The 24,176-nt window shown below is 37.6% G+C and overlaps 1 protein-coding gene across 2 annotated transcripts in view; it reads left to right on the forward strand.

Annotated features, from left to right (window-relative positions):
* Positions 1-245: 245 nt before the first annotated feature.
* LOC119785994 (contactin-4) overlaps positions 246-24,176 on the forward strand; it is a 126,281-nt gene continuing 102,350 nt past the window's right edge. The window contains exons 1-3 of one of the 2 annotated variants that reach the window (XM_038289020.1): positions 251-308; positions 401-447; positions 19,989-20,124. In XM_038289020.1, coding sequence (XP_038144948.1) covers positions 412-447; positions 19,989-20,124 — 172 coding nt within the window. In that variant the 5' untranslated portion in view covers positions 251-308; positions 401-411. Of the gene's footprint in view, positions 309-400; positions 448-19,988; positions 20,125-24,176 lie in introns of both variants that reach the window. The other variant, XM_038289022.1, reaches the window with a different exon arrangement.

Here is a 24,176-nt window from a genome sequence, read left to right on the forward strand (position 1 = left end):
CTCTAATGATCTTGGCAGTATAAACGGTAAATGGGGCAAATACCCAGGACAACACAGCATCTAGGAATCGTTATTGGTTCTGTAGTGGAGAACTAAATTCCCGAATATAGGTTAAGATGATAACATCTGGTATTATTGGCTGTATTCTTTGTGCTATCAGTTGACTCATCATAGTTTTAAGGCTTGCTGAGCTTTTTCCTCACTCTTGATTTCTCGCTGTTCTTTCTCTGTTTCTCTCTTAGCTGAAAGTAGTGACTGTATCTTGGCTGGAACAGAAGGAGCAAGAAAGAGCAGACCCCTCTTACTCTGTGAGTACTCAATCAGTGGGAAACATGCTTGTCGTTGGGCTTTGTGATTTATTGCCTGCTATAAATGATTGCGACCATAGCTGTTTTTCCAGGTAGCAGGTCCATGGCAGCCCACGGTTATCTCCTTTTCCTTGCAAAGGTGTGTCTGAACAGATGTCTCTGGTCTTTTCTATATATACTTCATTGAGTGTCTGTTTTCTATGTCAAAGTGTATATTAATTTACAGTCTGTAAAGTATAAAATTAAATTGCATTTCAGAATAGACAATTTATACTAAAGAGTTTTTAGGACTGTAATTTTGGAGTGATAAAACTCTGAATAGGATTTTGTTTAAGTAATTAGCCAGCTTATGTATTAGAATGTACAGCTTGAATAACAAAATAAAATTAGTATAAAGGTTAATTAGTCATGTTCCTGAGTTGATTAAATAAATACAGGGAATAAAAGCTGAAGTCTGTAAGTTTTTAAAAATCACTTTTTTGTCATATTGGCTAAAACTGTCCCTATGCCCAGACAGCAGTACATGTGATATGTAACCTGTGAAAAAAACTGCTTCAATTGGTCCCGCATACTGCCTGTATTTCAATCTGGAAAGAATAATTCGGGACGAGTCAAAACAACCAATCACAGCCAGAGGAGCGTCTGATGGAGTGTCAATCACAGCTCACACACGCTGAATCCGCCCGGCTGCTGCAGTCAGGAGGACGCGCGTGGAAGTCATGGCGGAGCGACAGCCACCAGCGAAAGAGAAACTGCCCTTACTGCCCCTGCCGACAACTGCTTACACGGCAAACTTCGGTATAACCAGCATCTTATATCTAGCTGCTTGGAGGTGAGTGTTATCGCTCTTAGCGGTTCACACTCCATGCCGCGTACGCTGCTTGGACGCTTCTGGTCGCATGCGGTAGCCGCGCAGATGCTGTGAGAGGGGTGGAGCTTGGAGGTGGGGCATGAGTGAAGCAGAGAGGGTGGGGGAGTGGCGTGAAACCTGTTTTTCTTCAAATTTTCAGTCGAAGTCTGCTCTCTTCTCAATGTTACAAACTGCAGCTTTAACAGACACCAAAACACCTATATTTCTGTATTTTTATAACTGATGCATGATTAAGAATTAATACTGTACTCTCCTTGTTACATGTGGCTAATGTTATTAAACAGCTAAACTCTTCCACATATCATGGCTGTTAGGAAAGTAGATTTCTTGTCCAGAGGTGTATCAACCCCAAACAAATGTGAAACTTGAACCATGAAATAACGTATTTATTGCAAGAGCTTAGTCTGATAGTTAACTAACAATAATACTAGTATTAAAATACAAAAATTCCACAAAAATAATGATGTATGATTAAATATTAAACAGAACATGCCCATGGTGCTGCATTCATACTGAAGATACACTATATTGCCAAAAGTATTTGCTCACCTGCCTTGACTCACATATGAGCTTAAAGGAATAGTACACCCAAAACATGATTAGCCTTCATTTTCTACTCACCTCCATGCTGAACAACACTCTGGAGTACTTTTTTGATATCTCAAATGCATCTGGAGATCTGGGAGGCTTCTTGCTGTCTGCTGACATTCAAATAATGGAGGTCCATGGCGCCCGAGACAGAAAGGTCCATAAAAGTCCACAAAAACGTGTCAATATTCCTCCATACTGCTCGTCCAATGTAATCCAAGTGTCCTGAGTGGGTAGCATCCAGAATTTACTCGAAACGAAGTCATTTAGAATGTTTTTAGAGCATAAACAGTAGTGTATAGGATTTCCTAATAGCGCCCCCATGCGCGCTCACGATTCTACGGAAGCCGGCAGACCAAACCAGCGCATTCAGCTCGGCAAAGAACTCATGCTCTTCCTCAACACTGAAGTCCTCAGACATTTTTCTTTCGTTGTTTCTTTCTTTGCACAGGTAAACAGCACATTTCTTCTTCTACGCTTGCATTATCGGCAGACCAGACGCTGAATGCGCACTTTCTTCCGGTTTGGTCTGCCGGCTTCCGTAGAATCGTGAGCGCGCATGGGGGCGCTATTAGGAAATCCTATACACTACTGTTTATGCTCTAAAAACATTCTAAATGACTTCGTTTCGAGTAAATTCTGGATGCTACCCACTCAGGACACTTGGATTACATTGGACGAGCAGTATGGAGGAATATTGACACGTTTTTGTGGACTTTTATGGACCTTTCTGTCTCGGGCGCCATGGACCTCCATTATTTGAATGTCAGCAGACAGCAAGAAGCCTCCCAGATCTCCAGATGCATTTGAGATATCAAAAAAGTACTCCAGAGTGTTGTTCAGCATGGAGGTGAGTAGAAAATGAAGGCTAATCATGTTTTGGGTGTACTATTCCTTTAAGTGACATCCCGTTCCTAATCCATAGGGTTCAATATGACATCGGTCCACCCTTTGCAGCTAGAACAGCTTCAACTCTTCTGGGAAGGCTGTCCACAAGGTTTAGGAGTGTGTTTATGGGAATTTTTGACCATTCTTCCAGAAGCGCATTTGTGAGGTTGCACACTGATGTTGGACGAGAAGGCCTGGCTCTCAGTCTCCGCTCTAATTCATCCCAAAGGTGTTCTATCGGGTTGAGGTCAGGACTCTGTGCAGGCCAGTCAAGTTCATCCACACCAGACTCTGTCATCCATGTCTTTATGGACCTTGCTTTGTGCACTGGTGCACAGTCATGTTGGAAGAGGAAGGGGCCAGCTCCAAACTGTTCCCACAAAGTTGGGAGCATGGAATTGTCCAAAATGTCTTGGTATGCTGAAGCATTCAGAGTTCCTTTCACTGGAACTAAGGGGCCAAACCCAGCTCCTGAAAAACAACCCCACACCATAATCCCCCCTCCACCAAACTTTACACTTGGCACAATGCAGTCAGACAAGTACCGTTCTCCTGGCAACCGCCAAACCCAGACCCGTCCATCAGATTGCCAGATGGAGAAGCGCGATTCGTCACTCCAGAGAACGCGTCTCCACTGCTCTAGAGTCCAGTGGCGGCGTGCTTTACACCACCGCATCCGACGCTTTGCATTGCACTTGGTGATGTATGGCTTGGATGCAGCTGCTCGACCATGGAAACCCATTCCATGAAGCTCTCTGCGCACTGTTCTTGAGCTAATCTGAAGGCCACATGAAGTTTGGAGGTCTGTAGTGATTGACTCTGCAGAAAGTTGGCGACCTCTTCGCACTATGCGCGTCAGCATCCGCTGACCCCGCTCCGTCAGTTTACGTGGCCTACCACTTCGTGGCTGAGTTGCTGTCGTTCCCAAACACTTCCATTTTCTTATAATACAGCTGACAGTTGACTGTGGAATATTTAGGAGCGAGGAAATTTCACGACTGGATTTGTTGCACAGGTGGCATCCTATCACAGTTCCACGCTGGAATTCACTGAGCTCCTGAGAGCGACCCATTCTTTCACAAATGTTTGTAAAAACAGTCTGCATGCCTAGGTGCTTGAATTTATACACCTGTGGCCATGGAAGTGATTGGAACACCTGATTCCAATAATTTGGATGGGTGAGCAAATACTTTTGGCAATATAGTGTATATGCAGAGGGGGCTGGATTAACACATGAAACACTAGGGCCTTTTCCAATCAGTGGCTACTACCTCCCCCTACCCACTACTCACTCCATTTGCGAGTGCCCATAGAGGGTCAGCCATATTAGGTCTCATCAGAAAACAATCATGAATGAGTACAAGTGGCTTATATGGCTCTCCACAGCAAGTGGGGATCCATTGCCTACTCAAGCAGAACATGCAGCACCAAATTGTACATGGCATGAAGAATAGGACGTACAAAGCTAAGTTCCACATATGCCTAGCAAATATTTACTAAGTAAAGTAACAACTCACCAATAAATATCATTTCACATAGGCTATAATTTTGTAAAAAGTGCAATTTTCTTGACAAGTCAGACAGGTTTTTTTTTTTTACAATTAAAGTCATAACTAAAAAGTCTCAAAAATTTGGGCCTATTTAAATATTTTCTTTGGTCTTTTAAAGTAGCCTTGATACTATGATTTATTACTACAGTTTGCAAAGGTTAAACTCTAAGACACACATTGCTTTACCTGTTGATACATGCACATAAGGTGCGTGCTAACTGTTTGTGTCTTCAAGTCAATCTCTAGTCTCAAAAACTAGTATTTGTGACCTCCTTTGGGGACCAAAGGATTCATTCTAAAATGTTTTTAAATAAGTCATCACCAGAAAATATGACTTTTTCATGTTAATGTATGTGAGGCTGTTTGGCCTCTGTTTAAACCTTCCAAGAAAATCAAGGGTTTTAAACTGGCTTGGTTTCTTTGTATAGGCTTTTTTCATACATGACAGAGTGCACTTTCCAAAACAGTTTGGTTTGGTTTTGCTAATCTGTTGTCATTTATTGTGAGGTCAAAGATAATGTCAGGGCAGTGACATAAGCCGTGCACGTCTATCTACCTCCACCTAAAGTTGCGACATCAAGTTGCCTCCATTACTAACAAATTGCATTAAAAAAAAAACATTTCCAACCAGTGGCTGGTTGTCAACACAAACAAAAATTTATTTTAGATTAGCCTGTTGACCAATCTACCAGGGAGCAATGGATACAGTGAACACAAATGTTTCGCTAACTTGGGAAAATGAAAGGCAAAGATCTAATTTGGTCTGCATTTCCATATGGAAAAGGGGGCCTTTCCAACAATTAGGGACTCACCTGCAGTCCCTTTGCTAAGTGTTGCAGCTTTACCTGTTTATTTATCATGCGAGTCAAAAAACTATGTTAAACAAACCATGGAAAGCTGCTTATATTGGTAACACTACATACATGATGTAATACTCATATTTCTACCGTGTATCAATTTCTCGGTTACTCAGCTGATCTGCTACATGGATGTTTTGTGAACCGCTGTCAGGAGCACAGTTTTGTAATTTCACACTGTTGTAGAACAGGCAGAAATTCCACTGTCTTAGCCTCCTAACTCTGAAAGCCTTAGGGTGCATTCAGTCCGAATGCAGATTACTCTGTGATTTCTGCAAGGACCGTAGGGGGTTCACCACTGTGTGTTTGAAGTTCACAGTCAGGGCTCAATGTTAACCATTGCCCGATCGCCCGGGGCAAGAAGTTTTTATTGTTGGGAGAGTACAAATTTCGCAAAAAAATTTTATTTATCACTCAAAATACTTTAAAATCACCGACATTCACTGAAAACGGCCCACAAGCGTTGCCGGCACCATTTTCTTGTTTTGTACACATTCTCACGTGATTTGAAAAAGCTCTGTGATTTTCCGCAAGATTTTTGTCCACCTAGCGGTAATTTTGATGTAGTTACCAAAACGACAAACAAGCTAGAAAGCGATATCATATGGCAGTCTTCTGTACAGTGATGCAGGTCATACATTAAAAAATGTTCATAATTTTTTTTTCTCTTAGACATTGGAGAGGTGCATTTAAATGTTATAGAACTTAACATGTTAAATTGGTGACCTGTTATGTTATTATTATTGTCTTGCCTTTTTTTTAAAAAAAAAGCTTAAAACCCACTTTTTTAAATTAGCTTTTAATTCTGACTATAATACTGTCTCTTAGACGTCATCTTTCTGTGTGCTCCTTTCTATGCACCTCTGGAAGGCTTTTAATGTCCTGCAGCGCTGCACCACTACAGCACTTTTAATTGTATCTTGTATGTTTTTATATGTGTTATGTATTGTTTTTATGGCTTTGTTGTAAAGCACTTTGGGTACCATTTGGCTATTGTAAAGGGCTATTCAAATAAATTTGATTTGTTGCTGCATTTATTTTGTCAGGGAAAACTAATCCTGAGTCAGTTAAAAGTCAGGGGATTCTGAAATCATGTAAGACTGTGGAAACCCTGTATAAAATAACTATGTATAATGATTCTCTAGAAAGTCACGTTATATTAATAGTATTATCTTGTATAAACATACTGTGACTCTAAAATAAGTTATTCATTTGTGACATTGACGTCTATCTTGTGATTTATCTTAAGTTTTTAACCTGTCAACTTTTTTTTAATTATTTTTAACATTACAATTTATATTTTTCCAAGCACACAAGAGTTTAAAGCAAAGTTTAGTTTGAAAAGAATGTGAAGGAAGGATTGAAAAGCATGTTAACACGGTAATGTAGGCTTGAGTTCATTATCTGACGCATGCATATACACACCAGGAACCTGCAAACTTAAAAAATACTGAATTACAAAAAACATTTAAAAAACAAACATGTTTCATTGATATATCTACAAAAATAAATATCAGGAACTATATTTATCAAACATTATAATGGGCAAGTAAAAATTGTTTCTGGGCAAATGAAATGTTTCACATTTCATGACAGTGGCTTCATCAAGCCTCCGCTCTTCTTCAAGTAGACTACTACACAACAGCTCTGAAAGGAACTTTGAGCTCCCCATACAAAATATATTAAATAATAATAGACGGAATGGTTAGTACTACCTTAATGCAGACTTTTGAACTAATTTTATTTTAATTTATTTTATAAATTTTTATTTCTAGTCATTTTTAATTTGGGTCGATGACATCACCATCCAACCGGACATTAGTGCAACGCTCTTATATGAAGTTACTCCGAAACCTAATGGGTCATTCACGTCCTAGCACTGAATGTAGAAGCAGGCATGTTAACCTTATTTAGAGCGTGTAATAATTGTTTTACAATATTTAGTAGTTCATCAGACTCCCTGATCCTTCAATTTGGATGTTCTGTTACCCCTGGCAAGCCCATTGCATTTCCTGTCAACATCTTGCTATCCGGACTTACAATAAAAGCATAGGTGAAACGTAACATTATCAATTCATGCTAAGTTTTGCTGTATGCACAACTTTTGAATCAGATTGGAAAGACAATTAACTTTTGGAAAAATCCCAGATAAACTGAAGAAGTGATCCACTTGGGTTTGTCAAAGAGCACTGATGTAATCAGCCTCAAATAAAACTGATTATATCCTAAAAACCAAAGCAGCAAAAACTATAGTTTGTAAAAAATGTAACCACTCTGGTTAATCCAAAACCCTTTCTGGATGACAGTAGGATTCTGCAGTACTTCCTGGTATCAAGCCAGGCAGAGAACACCATTGCTGAGGATAGGCAGTAGCTGGCCAGGGAGATAAGGGAGGATGAAGTACAGACATTCGAGGGCTATATTAAAAAGTTTTTTTTAAAAGCCACCTGAAAAAACTCTTATTTCATCCTTTGTCAACATTATTTTCCCTAAATTCAATTTTGCTGAAAAAAAGCTTTGGCTCCACTACACTCCTTCAACCTACGTCACAACCACAGACAGTTCCTGATTGTTGGCCATGACGCAGTTTCACAAAGAAGTTCTAATTTTTCAACTTTAGCTGTCGCTGTTTCGCTTTTTTGACATGGTCCCGCTAATTGAGAACACCTTAGTGCTGTGAGGCAACACAGGTGAGAGCATAGCAGTGACCGCTCTTACCACATGGAATTTATCACTGACGGCTTTACACATTTCTCCCACATTGTTTGCATAGGGAGAGTATGTAATTTCAACACTCAGTGTGATGCACCCTCAGTCTGATTTGGCTCGTCTCTCAATGTCTTCACCATTGTTGAGATTTTATTTTTTGGAGTGAATCAACTAGTGTTAAACTGAACCAGTCCCCATACAGGGTCTTCGAGTGTCCGTAACTATAATAAACTGTGCAGATGCTAACCTTTCCATGTTACCCTCTTCTTAACATAGAGTGTTTTGTTTTCATATACAAAGGGTGACAGTTAACACATTAGGTGTGGAATCTTATGCACTGGACTGACAGATTGCAGATAGACTGGATTGTCAGATCAGCATTCTTTTTAGTGTGGATATGTATTAATTTCTGCATCCTATAAATAATAATAATAAAGAAGGAAATATTCCAGAAAGTATTGGATTAAGGAAAAATTACCTCTAATATTAAACCAGTATGTTTTTATTTTTTTTGTAGGCTGCTGGCTCACTTTGCAAGAACAAACACTGTCTTCATGATGTCTTCATGAAGTCCCATGCTTTGAAAAAATTACATGTTGGGGCTGGTATTAAGAAAAGGGAGAAGGGAGGGGTCTTAATTAATACTCAAAAGGCTGCAGAGAGTTAATTTATATAGTCACATATTTAACCAATTACTCAGTGTGTAATGAAGTGGAACATGGCTCAGCAGTTCCCAGGACACCCTCTAGTTCTCTCTACTTCTTCTTCTTGTCTCATTGTAGCTGCCACATGATTGAAATCTAATCTCCTCCAAACTTATAGCAGGACAAACCTTCTTTTGAAAACCTGCATTTTCTGGGTCAGTATTCTTTCTTCATTTATGAATTTTAACACTGCTATCTCAGTATCACAAGCTGGCCAAAGAAACACTCTATGGCTAGATGTTGCATTATTTGGATCTTTCCTCATAGATTGTCTTTTTAGGCACCATTAGCCATGTTCCAAAACATTTCTTACCCCCTTTTTGAATATGTAGAAATTATGTACCTGTACCTTCATTTTCTTAACAGAGCAAAAAGACATGTACCCAAAACAGGATCAGGAGGATCTATACATCACCGAAACAGACTTGTTGCATCTGTCAATTCCCTCACTTAAATACCTCCAGGATTCGTGGCCTCCTAATTAATAGCTGCTGTGCGCAGTTACATGTGATCAAGAACTCTGAGCATGACTTTGAATGCTAATCCAAGCAGAGCCACATTTGTGTGGAAGTGGACAAAATAAAGTTGATTAGCTTGAAAGTGAGAGTGGACAGCCGACTGCGGTGAGCACAAATGAACATCGATCACTGGGCAGAGCAGCTCTGCTAATGACTAAAAAGCTGCAGGGGCTTGTTATTCAACCTCTGTGATAAGCATTCATGCCTGCCGTATACTCACAAAGCACTAAATACTAACAGTGTTTTCATTCTTAATTGAGCATCCCAATATTGGCAAATAATAGGCTTCTGATCCACACTGGATGGGTGAATTATGGGAGCATTATGAGGATTATGTGGAAATCGGTGGTGTAGGTGAATGAAATGCTCTTAGATCCATTGAGCATGCTTTGGTTATTTTTGAAAGCTCTCAAAAAGGCAGACCCTTTGAGTCAGATTTTGCAGCCAAAGCAAAGTAATGAGTAGTTAATACATAACACATTCATAACTAAAAGTAATATTTCAACCACCTCAAGTTGAATTTCAGAAGCTTGCAAAAAATATTCACATCTTTAACAGCAATGTTTATGTCTGCTGATCTCGCCAACTGTCAAAAATATTTTTACACTCAAAAAGGACCAAGTAAATAAAATGAGATAAAAGTTTGGTTTATATCCTTTTTTATTTTCTGTGTTATTTTATAGTAAATGATTATGACTAAAACCCTTTAGCATCATCCAATGTGACAACCACATCAGTGCACATATTGGGACCAAAATAATGATGTGAGGAATTTAAATGCTAGAAGTAAAATAAACTGTTTTTATTCTTGTGCGTGGCCAATTTTGGCTACAATTGTCACTACAAATCTTATTTGAACCCCTTAACACACATTTTTTGTACGTTCGATTAAAACCTCTCAAATTTTTCTGTCTTTAACCGACAGATGTGTCTTAGAAAACATATTTACAAATGCTCCATTCCCTCTGCCGTAATTATTAAGGTAAACCACCATGGAAAAAAATCAACCTTGCTCTTTCTCCAGTGTTGGCAGTGACGGCGGGCCAATAGAAGGCGCTAGGGAGCCGCCCCACCCACCCAATGACCCTAATTAGGGTAATAGGGAAGCAGCCGTTCCAACGGTTTCAGTTCAGAATTTTCCCGAGTGGTGCCCGACTTTACACGAGTGAATAAAGTGAATGGGTTACCCAATGGGAGATTACATTGGGAAGTAGCACTTAGCAACGACACTGTCAAGGAATGCTATGGACAGTAAAAACATGCAAAAGTAGGAGAGTTTTGTGTCGGAGGTCGTGGATGAGTCTCCTCCGTCATACATTTTTTATCTAGAGGAGGAAAGCAGGGACTAAGATGTTATAAAAGATAACATTTAAAATATTTCTAAATCTATTATGTTTTTTTTAGATGTGCAAGTTACATATACAATCTCTAATGACTAGTAAAGCGTCATTCAATTTTTGTTCAGATTGATGACATTTCCATCCTAGGGCGCAAAAAATATTTGCCCATTGGCTCTCGTTAAAAGTTGTACATGCACAGTAGCTTCTCTGCAATACAAAGGTATAGGAGAGCTCTACTTTATATTGTTAGTTTTTATGTCAAAATGATTGCCAGAAAGGATCATGGATGTAACCTTAACGGTTTGTTGTTTCAGGTAAAGAAGCCTATTTAATTAGCCTATTTTTGCCATAGTTCCTCAAGTGCTAATTTGAAGCTTGTATAAAAAAAAATTCTGCGCAGATCTTCTTTGTATTGTTAGTTTTTAGGTTAAAATGATTGCCAGAAAAGATCATGGCTCTAAGATTTTAAAACGGAAAAGTTTTCTGTTTTTATATTTAAGATTTTTTTATTTAAAAATTCAGTGTATAACATGAATGCATAAACACCTCATATTATTTCAGTGTTAAATTCTGTTTAAAGTAACAGATCATTAAAAATGTCTCCGGACCTTTACTGGTTGATAATTTTCTTTATTCTGACCCCGCTGATTTTTAATTGGTTACCCCTGGTTTAATGTTTAATATTTCATGTCATGTGCGCTATCCAATGCAGTTCATTGGCGCCATCCACATCTAGTGAAAACTAGTGTAATTGGATAAGTCATATATCGCAAATACTCATTGGTTAGCTAAAAGACATCCTTAGAAGCAAGCAGTTGTTATTCTAACGCTTGAAATTGTCTACACCATGCTACAATGTCGGATTCAGAAAAAGATGTTGAAATGTCTGAAAGGTCGGAAACAAGCGAGAGGGTATCAGGAAATGGAGACAGAGACCAACAAGACCTCCCTCATCCTTGGCCCAATCTCAAAGAATTTTTCAAAATAGTTGAAAAATTGAGCTTTCAATTCATATAGTGACATCTGGCTGTTTTCTTTTTAAAGGTTACTTCATACTTCTATACTTTAAGTAGTTTTTGGAGCAGATACTTTTTCACTTTTACTTGAGTAAAGAAGTCAAGTTGCAGTATCAATACTTCTACTTGAGTAACAAATGTGTGTACTTTTGACACCACTGACGGCAGTCAGTTCTAGTTACAACCGGCCAGCTCTAGCTTCTTGCCACCAGTTTTTCAATTTCAGATAGATGTGTATATTTAAACCAAGTAAAACAAGTCACCAGTGACAAAAATGCTAACATCATAACACTAGTTAAGTAATATCTTGTCAGCAGCACAACCAAGTAGCAAAAAAACCCAACCAAAATCAGCACGAAGCTCACCTTTCTTGATGCGCTGTCCGAAAACAGCAGATGAAATTCGATGTATAGTCCTTGCACTCTCAGTAACTGTAACATTGCAGATTTTACATTTAGCTCGTCTTCTATTTTGTTGTGGTGTAATCTTTGTAGCAAAAATGTAAAATTTTCGGGATGTTGCTGGACAGATTTGTTTCCATCTTACTTATCACTCATTAGACTGATGCAGGTAATCCCCTTAATACTTTACGTGGAAGATTGCCATGTTTCCTTATATGCTGCAGGTCAGGGGCACCCATGCAAAATAAAGCAATGATTATCTAATAATATATTTGCTAATAATGATAATATAAGAAACATGATTGCAGTGACTTGGCAAGTCGCATGACTCAAGCCAAATAAATTCCAAGGTCAGGAAGGGCAAGTCAAACTCAAGTCTTTTGTTCATTTTAATCACGCAAGTCATAAGTTCCACATCTGGCGACTTGAGACAGACTCAAGTCAAGTTATTGACTTGAGTCCCCCCATCTCTGGGTTCAGTTACATACTTTCCATGATACAGGGAACAAGGCTACCTGACATGTTTAAAACAATGGATATTGTTTTATATTCTGAACTAACATAAAATGGCTTCACAACTATTTCCTGGACCTGTCTGCTTTTTGTCTGGTTTTCATTTTGCTGATTTTTCATGACTACTTTATAAAAACTTCTAATGGTGTCACAGATCTGATTCATACATAGAAAATAGGACAAATTGAATGATGGATCTGGTATTTAATTAATATCATCCTAGACACTGATATCCTGTTGTCACTGTACCCTTATAACATTACCTTAGGTAGCAGTCTATTGATGATCTTAGATTGATTTTCAATCTCCTAACATGTGAAACATATTATGTGAAACAAAATATTGCCTCTCATGTTCTAGAACGCACCACTGTAAAAGATAAAGCTATCTATCTTAACTGACAAACAGGCAAAGACTTCATAAATCACAAAAGCACCTCTGTGAAGGAGTCTTTTGGAAAGGATAGTGTACGCACTGGATATGATTGTGAGGATTGAAAAAATAAATAAATAAAAAGGAGAGGTCTACAGATTTAAAATTTGAAAAACACATAGATCAGATACAGTCCTGATGCCCAGTTGGTTTCAAAGCAGTTTTCACTGTCATGTATGTGAACAAACATGTCAGACAGCCAGATGCTGACAAAGCCTCATTAGAGAAGTCCAATCTACATGTGTTTTTTAGACAGCTGAAAGAATTGGAACTTCTCCCTTACTAGTGTTGAATTAAGGCCTTTGGATGATAATTTTCGGGTGAAGGGTTTTTAAATGCAAAAAATTAATTCAAGATTATTATTATTTTTGCAATAACGTAGGGTGACCAGATTTTGATTTCTGAAGAGTAGGGAAGTTTTTTTTTGTTTTTTTTGTTTTGGTGGGGGGGGCATTCGGACCAGGCATTCGAACCAAGCCATCAGCTCCGGGGCTGGTCCAGGAGCGACCCCACCCGACCCAGTGACGGTATGCTTCCCCGCCTGGCCAAAGGCCTGAAATGGAATTAACATTTGTGTGCCCCTTCTGGCTAAAGTAGTACAACAATTTGACATAGATTTGGAGTCAGTGGGTCACATGACCTGGAAGCTATTGAAGAAATATCAATTATTTTTGTAATAAATGTTTTTTTTAAATATACAAAGGCTTAAAATGGAATAAAAATGAGTGTGCCTCATCAGGCTAATGTAGTAAAACAATTTTACAAAGAATTTGAGTCGGTGGATCACATGACCTGGAAGCTATTGAAGAAAAGTCCCAACTTTCTTCTTTAAAATTATCTTAAAATTTTAAAATTGCTTAAAATTGCATAAAAGCAAGTGTGCCTTACATATCATATCATATGGCTGACATCAGAGTCCCTCAGTCAGATCAACTGTTTGCTGGATCCCGCTGACTCTGCGGAGCTTGAATATCCAATATCCAACTTCAAACCAACTTCCCCATGGTGCTGACGGTTTGGTTCTGCTGCACTGTAGTCGACCAAAATCCCGGACGATTTTAAAATTCCCCCTGTACATTTTTTTAAGGTATGAAAAGTAGGACATATCCGGGAAAAAGAGGACTTCTGGTCACCCTAGATAACTACTAGTAAAAGGTGTACATTAGATGTTGTTTTGACAAGTTAAATGTATGGCATTACATCTTTTCCTAATGTAAAACAAATAATGCCCCCTTGTTGTATTTTTTCTCATCTTGAAAACCCATTTTGCACATCTTAGATATGTAGCTATAATTATGACATGTTTGTCTTCACTTGTAAATATGTGCCTCCTATAATCACTCCACGTGGAAAAAAAAACATGTATTTAATATGTTTCTGCCTCTGACGGAGGTGGAAGCACCTTGCAAACTCAACCCTTTTTATACTAATCTCTGAAGTGCATTTGTGTATCAGTGAGCGTAGAAACTCAAACACTGCCTAGAGAGTGCATCCGAATTCCAACACCCATTGATTTGGTGATACTTAGAGGTGGTGGACCATGACATCATTGATTTCAAGTATGCATTTTAAGAAAGTATCGGAAAAACAATTTACGTGGATTTAGAATATCACCAGGGCCAAAATTAAAAGCGTTTCATCCAACTTTAATTAACATTGTTTTGTGGAATTGACTTTAAATATCTGTAAGTTGTTTCCTTAATGAAAATAGAAATTATTTAGAGTCTAAAATAATTTTCAGTATAACAAGGTTAGATACTTTTGCGAGAGGGAAGCTTGGGTTGTCCAAGGTGAAAGAATACACCTTATATTGTTTGATGGCTATGGTTTCCTTGCTGGTTATTTAATGTTGTTGTTTTTTTTTTGCAAGAACAGGAAAATCTATCACCTTAGCCGGGCTCATAAGCAAAGGCATCAACCAAGTCTCCCATTATCGATCAGTGCTTCTATGTTTGATTGAGACCCATGACAGTGCAGCAGGCAGAATGACAAACAAAAAGTCAGAAGGTTCAAAAAGTGGAAACCAAATCAATAATGATGGCTGACAAGATGAGGCTTGGATGATCAGTACTGAACCCTCTTAGAATAAATAATGAGTGTTGAAAATCTACTGCTCTTCCCCTGAAAAATTATTTCTACTCTCCTCTTCATTCATGATGACTGCTGATTTCTCTGTTCCTGTTACAGACATCTGTTTGGGGCCGATTAAACATGGAAAGTGAAAGTAAAAAGTAAAAAATTAACACTTTAAGTTTAAGACACTTTGTTTGCCAAAAATACTGGTTCACTTTGGTTTGCAGATATATAGTATGAACTTAAATAGGATTCCATTCTGAATAAAAAGGCTCAATATTGTGTCAAAAGCCTTTTTTTAAAGATCTGCTTCTCTTCAGGAAAAGTGAGTCTAAGAGGTTTAGGCAAACAATGGGAATTTTAACAATGGAGCTGATTTTGCGTATTTTCTGAGATTTTTGGATTAAACAAGTTTTTTCATGAGTCATGAAATAACTAGAGATGAGCAGTCAGAAATTTTACTCAAATAAGATTACTGTTAGACTAAAAAGAAAAGAAAATACACAGTTAACAGTAAACGTGTTGTGCCTCAAGGTAATCCTAAAAGTAACTCGTCTACAACCCATTTCTGGTAGAGGTAAAAGAAAATCTGAAAAGAGCCATTGAAGATTTTTCTGAACCCCTTAACAATCAGCCTCACCTAAAATCTATTGGCTCTGTGATTTAGGGAATTTACTGTTTTAATCCAAAAGTTACATTTCTTACTTATATGGACGCTCTAAAAAGATACTTTAGGACATAATGAATGCAAAGTAATACAAACTGCTTGCATTTTAAACAAGCATATCGGTTTCTAATGTAATTTTCAATCTTGGGAAAGTTCTAAGAACATTACCTACTTTATTATGGTAACAAATTCAAATTAAACGTCATAATTAGAATTTAACTGAAGAACTTCCCTCAGTCAGACGTTATTCTCATTTGTCATGCACGGCTTAAAGCTTAGAACCGTCTTTCATCTTTTGTATTATAGATGAATGAATATATCAACTTTCCAAAAATTCTGTTTTTTTGCTTTCTTCAGACCTATGGTGGGTAGATTTTCCATGATGAAGCAAGAATTTTGGTTGTATTTACTTTAAAAAGCTTCCATTCCTAGCTGAGGTTGACTAGATTTTTATGTTTTAGACATGTTTAAAAAATACAATTAAGATACGTCTAATAGATGTTTTATTTATTGCAGATCAGCAAAATGATTATGACAGTTAAATTTACCTTTTTTCATAAGTAGTATTATTCCTTTTGAATTAGGATAAAGTATGTTTAGTTCTTAGCTTTACAGACTAAGAAATCCATTTACTCTACTGTTCTCTGATTCAGCTATATTTACATTACTATATAGAGGTCTGTGGTAATACTTACAAATGTCTTGGGTAACACTTACTTCAGAACAGAGGCATATTTTTTCACTTAATTAAATTTAATGCCAATACCTGTAATATGAATGTTTGAAAATACTGTTGATTGAGTACTGTGTGTAATGCATTTCAATCTGAAAATCTTGCACAAAGAGAAAAGACAATTAGGAGAAATTTATTGATACAATTACTTTGTCTTTGGCACTCAGACCTCAGCAGGAAACATAGCACTTATTTTGATAGATATGCATGAACAGGAGCAAAGAATAGGGCTGTTTCCCCCCCAGGCCTGAAACTGGTGGTGGAGTGGAGATAGATGAAGTTGGTCAGTCTGTAGACTGCTGGTTAGTGAGACGGTCTGCTAAGCTTAATGGGGAGATCCAGTGGATTGCATGAACTGATACTAGAGCTTCACCCAGGGACCTGGAAGATGGAAGTCCAGTTTGGATAACATAGGTTGAGAGAACCTGTCCATGATGAGCAAGCATGAAGCGAGAGTGGAGAGGAAAAACTCCCCGTTGGGAAGTAACCTCTGGCAGAACCAGGCTCAACATGGTGGTCTTCTGCCGGACCAGTTAAGATGAGACGGGGAACGCAGTAAGTTCTACACGGAAGGTCACCTTGCTCCATTTACGGCTCCATTCAACGGAGAGATGTGTTAAAATAAAAATAAAAAATAAATTAAACTTTATGTTTGGAGACGGTGATAGAGAGAATGGAACTGCATGGAGTGGGCACAATGCAGTTCATGAACTCCAGCACGCTGTGTTCCAGAAAGCTTATTTAAAGGGGAACACCGTTTTTTTTTACATTGGGCCCTTGATTTTACGTTATTACATCATGTTCTACTGACCCATATTAGTTTTGTGTCATTTGGAGCTGTTCTGAAGTCATGTATGAAGGTGTGTATGACCTCATCCTTGGCGCCAGCTACCATTCCTTCATCCTGTCCGCTGAACTGCAACCAGTTTTACTTACATGCCTGGAAGATGTCTAGTGCTACTACCACAGATGATGGTAGATTAACACGTCTCCTTCTGCAAACTTGCTCCATGCACTTAGCTAGTGTAGTCGCCTGTGGCCTGGGCTGCCTGTCACAACTCCTGTCCGGCGTTCGGATGACGTCATACACACTTCGCTTTGTTTTAAAAAAATGTAAATATAAAAAATATAACCACGGATGTCTAGGGGACAGTGATTTGCCTACATGTTATGAATGCTGGTGTGCCATAAAGAATAAATTACTGTATGAACAGTTCAGTTTGTACCTTCAACTCGTTGCCTATAGGGCGACGTTACTTGGATATAACAAAACCGAATATCTTCGGAACAACTCCAAATGACACAAAACTAATATAGGTCAGTAGAACATGATGTAATAACGTAAAATCAAGGGCCCAATGTAAAAAAAAAGGTTTTCCCCATTAAGCATCCAGCAGTAAAGACGTGCTACGCAAAGAGTTAGACCCTGGTCATCAAGCTGCTGTTCATGCGGTCCCGCACATTACACATCTGCTAGGAGCTACGGCAACAGCTGATGTACCATCGTCAATAGCTGACTGTGTATGAAAGTAAAAAATATCTCATTCACACTAGATATAAATGCACTTTCGCCATCTCCTGCCCGTTTTTGGTTTTGGATTTACAAAAATCAAATTTAGTCTTCAATCATCCATGCAATCTCTGATCCCATGCCCCCACACCCTCCTGGCATGGTTGGAAAATACACACGCATATATATATATATATATATATATATATATATATATATATATATATATATATATATATATATATATATATATATATATATATAATATGAAGATAATATATATGAAATATGTCGAAAAAATTAAGTTTTTGGATATTTGAATCCTCTTTAGAAAAATGCTACTGCATATAAATTTGCTGTATGAGTTTACATATACAGTACATAAAGTAGCACAGGGTGCAGATGCATGCAATCAATCTAAAAATAACAGGCCAGCGTTTGTTGCTAGACCTGCTGATTTGGCCCCTTATTAAGTTCACGGAGCTCGCAGCTGCACCACAAGCCATGGTAAAATACTCAAAGAAGCAAATTAGATTCCTGTAAACTCAAAGGCTGACTGCTTTTTTTTTTTTTGCACTAATTTTAACATAATTACTCAGATTTAAGACTTACTACAGTCATGATCATTTTAAGGTTAAGTTTGAACACTCCAGGGCCTTTACTTTACTCATAAATAGTTATTAACACTGTTGTTAACTATACAATTTAAGGTTGATAAATGCCAAAGAACCTACATAGATGTTTTTAGGATTTCTCTTTCTCTATCTTCTACAGCTTTTTTTGGTTGTCAAAAAATATTTACCCTGCTAATATATAATCCTAGAGATGTTTACCATTTCATAGTAGAACTATGAGGCCAATTTATGTAGCCCTATAAAGGGTTTAATAACCTATGCATAATTTAACACCTTTCATACAGTTCAGACCATAATTTACCTGATGCAAACCTTTTTTTCAATAATTAGCTTAATTTTTGAAGTATTTTTTAAAAAAGAGGTTACAAATAAATCATAGTAATATTAGATCCACTCTAATTTTAATATTTTACACTTTACATCATTTCATCTTACATTGTTCTTTGTTAAATAAAATACTTTGTTTTTACAGCTTCAGCTATACTTGTAAAAGTAGACATTTGATAAGGTTTCTTTCGGCCAACTAAAGATAACACATTTGTTTTTTTTTCAGTTATTTTTTTACTTTTTGACCATAATGTCCATTATTTTCATCATAGTTTTTGTCATTCTTTCTTTCTTTTTTTTTTTTTTTTTGCTCATTTAGACCTCATTTTGTGAGATAGGAATTTGGTGTTTTCATTAGCTGTATGCCAAAATCATTTGTATTAAAACAATAAAAGACCCGTAAATATTTCAGTTAGTGTGTAATGAATCTAAAATATATGAATGTTCAAGTTTATGAAAAATAATGAATTTTATCACAATATGTTACATTTTTAGAAGGACCTGTAAATGTACCCTTCATCAGACTATATTGTCCCAAATCCAAGTGACAGTCCTCCATTACTCCTCCGGGTCCAACGTATGTCTACCTGTCCGCTCTCCAACGAGTTCCCTCTTCTCTGGCTAATCCCACACAGACTGGATTCAAGGATTGACAAGAGCCCCCTCAAATGTGAGTCCCTCTCCAGCATAATTCAAGCCGCAGTCTGATTTCTCTCGGTCCCTAAACTGATCTCTGTGATCTCCTCTTCAGACCTTTCAGTTCCAGATCCAACCTCTGTTCACTTTACATCAAATAAACCTGTTAAACCTTTTCCTGTGTTCTCTGAGTGTTTTTTCCGCATGTGGGTCCAATTAGTTAAACCGATCATGACAGATGCATGTCATTCAGTTTTTCCTAGATAATTGGTTAATTTCAACAACTCCAGTTTCTGTCTCCGCATATGGGTCCTCTAAAAACCTCCAGACAACCTGATAGTCTTTTATGTGTATCTGTGTCCACCTTATCTGTCCTTATTTGTGTGTTTTTTTATTCGTATTTATTGTATTCTAAATATGACCAGCTATTTAGTTTTCTAAAGTTACACACTACTTTTAGCAGGAGCTTAGCGTTTCTGTCACGGACCTGCTCTTTGAAAATAGTGGAAGTGCAGTACATATAATCTATATCTCAGCTTCGACAGTATTAGCAGCTAGCTCACTCCACAGCATGAGATTCAGGCCCTGGTTATTTGGTTGAATGAATTATTAATGTCACACCATTTTTTTTTTTTTCTTGAAGACTCGATGGAAATTGCTACTCCTAATGTTCACAGAGTTCATGTGGCCTCCTTTTCTGTGTTTTTCTCAGTTTCAGACAAAGGGAGTGTTTCCCCAGGAAGTGTTCTTCACTGTCTGGCAGAACAGGAATCTTTCACCTTGGAAAATGAAGATGTTGTTGCCATGGGAACTCTTAATCCTTCTGTCACTCAAAGAGTGCCTTGCCGGTAAGATGCCTAGACAAGTCTTCTTTTATGACACTACAGATATGTAGGCATATTTCAAAGACTGAGTTTGCCTTTTTTCCTCTCACTTGTGTCTAGTTTATTTTTTTTTCTTTCTAAGACGAGCTTATAGCACACTCAAATAGATTAACTCTTTATTTTCTTTTATATCTGTGCAGTTTTGTAGTTTTTGGGGCAAAAAACCTCAAAACATTTTAGATTTGATTTAAACTCAGCCTAGATCATTTCTGAACCAAGGAAAGTATTTCACTTCCAGTTTAAGGAAGTTTTCAAATTCAACTGTCTTTTTAAGTTCTGGGATGCAAGCTGAGTCTGAAGTTTGTGTACTCCATTTATTCCATAAAACCTTGGGTTTTTATAATGCACTTGAATTATTCTCAAAGGGAAAGTATGATATAACCAGAGGTATAATTGACGTGGTCTTTTATTTTGAGTCTCGGAATAAATGTTTTTCTCCTCTTGACAACTTGTTTAACATAAGCTGCAGTCTTCCTTTATCAAGCATAACCAGTAGAGCACGGTTTGAAAAAAAGTCTGGATGCTGAGCTCACCAGATCATTTTCTTGTACACATGCAAGGGCTGCTTTTTTTCACCTTAATTCAGGGGATGAATGAATGGAAAAATTTCTGTGACATTCTTGAAAATAAATTGCTGCTATTTACCAGAATAATTAAAATGGAATGATGATGGATATTTTCACAGGACAATGATCTCAAAAACAGAGCCAAGAAAACAATTTTCAGAGAAAAAAACCCAGAAACAATGCAGCTTAAGTAGTCCAGCCAATCACGTGACTCAAATCTAAATAAGATTTAGCTGTTTGTATGTTTTTTGAAATAAACAAAGCATTGTTTAATTGCCAAAATGGCAATCGGACTATGTGTAAAGCCTTAGAGTTAACATGTAAAGCCTTAGAGTTAAGGCTTTACACTAACCCAACCCACAACAGCTCTTCAAACAACTTGTAGCCCTGAAATTTACGACCAACAGTCATGTTTGAGGGATATAATGTGTACCCAGATCAAGCCGACCATTTACAAGTTGTCACACAAATATACACTGAAATTTATACAGCATATGGAGTCTGCTCTATTGCAATGTTATTTATGCCTCTGTTTCAATTGATTTAGCATCCTATCTCAAGTCAGCACTACCACTGGAGTGTATCATGAAGTCTGCAGATGCAGAGCAATAAGAGCTGAGGCCAGTGTCATCATTCTCTGCAAGTACTGTTGTGTTTGTAATAATAGCAGTGTATTTTAGAACAGTGTAAAGTTTTACATTCATATAACAGCTTCATTTCAATTGACATAAATGCATTTAGAAACATGCAGAATAAATATCGAAGCAAAACGTGATAATGATGGGATTACCTTTGTTCTCACTGTAATGTCTGTATTCCTCTTCACAAATACAATGTATAGCATAAAAATCCCAAATAAAAAAAAAATAAAAATACACTCCCTATACATATTTAATTCTCAGTAAAAAATTAGAGATCATTCTTTGATAAGATCCTCGTTAAACGGACATGCAATGTTTGTTTTTAAAACCTCATTTGTCTAACGGACCTATTGAATGATGTGAATGTATGTATGTATGTATATATATATATATATATATATATATATATATATATATATATATATATATATATATATATATATAAATATATATATATATATATATATATATATATATATATATATATATATATATATATATTTATATAAATATATATATTTTTTTTTTTTTTTTTGGTATGTATGTATATATACATATATATTTATATATATATATATATTAGTGCTGTCAATCGATTAAATTTTTTTAATCGCGATTAATCGCATCAATGCCTAAGTTAACTCGCGATTAATAGCATTTTAATCGCACATTTTTTTCCTGATTGAAAATCATTTAAATACTCTCGATGACATACAAAAAAATACATACAGGCTAGGTTTGTGCCAATGTTCTTTTTTTAAAATGAGAACAGGTCACAGATACTGATTTATGCCATAGAAACATATGGCAAGAAGATGGGGAGGCATGTAGCAAAAAATAACAAATATGTAGCCAAAAAAAAGGCCCTGAAAACAGGCTGATGTAAAAGACAGTCTTTACAGTTAATACAGTCTTTTGAACAAAGACAAGCATTTTACCCTACTGCTATAAAATGCAGTAGAGTTAACATTAGATGTTAATTAACCAAGATAATAATGAAAAATTTTCAATCAATAGACCGACATTACTAGATGGAGGTAGTCTATGCTCTAGAAAGTTACTTTTCAGACTCTTAACAAAAATGAGAACACACACACAAGCACCCACCCACACACACACACACACACACACACGATACCGACCTGTGGCGTACACAGACAGCAAGAGTGCCGTAGCAGATTCCATTTCACCTCAGTAATCTGTTTTCTCAGCGTATTTCAGGTTGCTACTAGTTACCAGACACTCAACTTGTTTGTTGGTGGTGGGGCTTAAAGAAAAGGCACTAGCGTCACCCAGTGTATGAGCGTCTTTTTCCCTTGAGGAGCTCCGCTCTCGAAGCCTATGAGAAATGCATAGACTGGGGGAAAATAGCCCCGCCTTCTCGCAGGCTGCAGCGGGATGTACTTGGAAAATTGTACCATAAAACCACATAGCGTTAATCTCACGTTAAAAAAATTATCGCCGTTAAAATGGCCTCGCGTTAACGCGATAATAACGCGATAATTTTGACAGCACTAATATATATATATATGTATATATACATATATATTTATATATATATATATATGTATATCTATTTATATATATGTATATATGTATATATACATATATATTTATATATGTATATATATATATATATATATACATGTATATTTACATGTTCACGAATGAGGGAAGAAGGGAGCGGGAGATCGACAGGCGGATTGGTGCAGCGTCTGCCGTGAAGCGGGCGCTGTACCGGTCCGTCGTGGTGAAGAGAGAGCTGAGTCAAAAAGCGAAGCTCTCGATTTACCGGTCGATCTACATTCCTACCCTCATCTATGGTCATGAACTCTGGGTCATGACCGAAAGAACGAGATCGCGGATACAAGCAGCCGAAATGGGTTTCCTCCGTAGGGTGGCTGGGCTCTCTCTTAGAGATAGGGTGAGAAGCTCGGTCATCCGGGAGGGACTCGGAGTAGAGCCGCTGCTCCTCCACGTCGAGAGGAGCCAGTTGAGGTGGCTTGGTCATCTGTTTAGGATGCCTCCTGGACGCCTCCCTGGTGAGGTGTTCCGGGCACGTCCCACCGGGGGGAGGCCCCGGGGAAGACCCAGGACACGCTGGAGAGACTATGTTTCTCGGCTGGCCTGGGAACGCCTTGGGGTTCCTCCTGAAGAGCTGGAAGAAGTGGCTGGGGAGAGGGAAGTCTGGGCCTCCCTTCTTAAGCTGCTGCCCCCGCGACCCGACCCCGGATAAGCGGAGGAAGATGGATGGATGGATGGATGGATATATATATATATATTTTTTTTTTTTCAGTAAACCTGCCTTGTGAAATGGACCGAAGGTGGGCCTGTCTCTGCTCAAAATTCCCAGGCCGAAATTTGTCCCAGTCCTGCCCCGTCATAACTGATGCTTTATACCTAGATTTAGCAGAATGCATGTCATGACTGTTTGGTTTTTAGTATTCGACTACACGTGTTGCTAAATTATTTCTTCAATAAAAATATAATTTCAACCAAAAAAAAAAATCTGATTAAATGTGTTATACAGCCTTTATTTTAAACACAAATGCACAGAACTCCTTCAACCTCACATTTGCATGCATTCCCATGAAAGCTAATTAGGTGTAATGTGTTATGTATGTCTGCTCACTTGTAGCAGTGGTCAGTTGGCTTGTTGTTTTTACTGGGCATGGTTGTTCTTAGGCAGATATGCAAAGCTCCCCACCATTTCCCTCAGAGAAATAACCCAGCTTTTAAAGGTTCATTAATTTGTTTAATTTAAAGGACATTCCAAGCAGGGCAAAATCTGAAACAACTCCCTCAGAGA

Source organism: Cyprinodon tularosa, unplaced genomic scaffold (assembly GCF_016077235.1).
Source record: "Cyprinodon tularosa strain WSP-4 unplaced genomic scaffold, ASM1607723v1 ctg261, whole genome shotgun sequence".
NCBI classification, from domain to species: domain Eukaryota; kingdom Metazoa; phylum Chordata; class Actinopteri; order Cyprinodontiformes; family Cyprinodontidae; genus Cyprinodon; species Cyprinodon tularosa.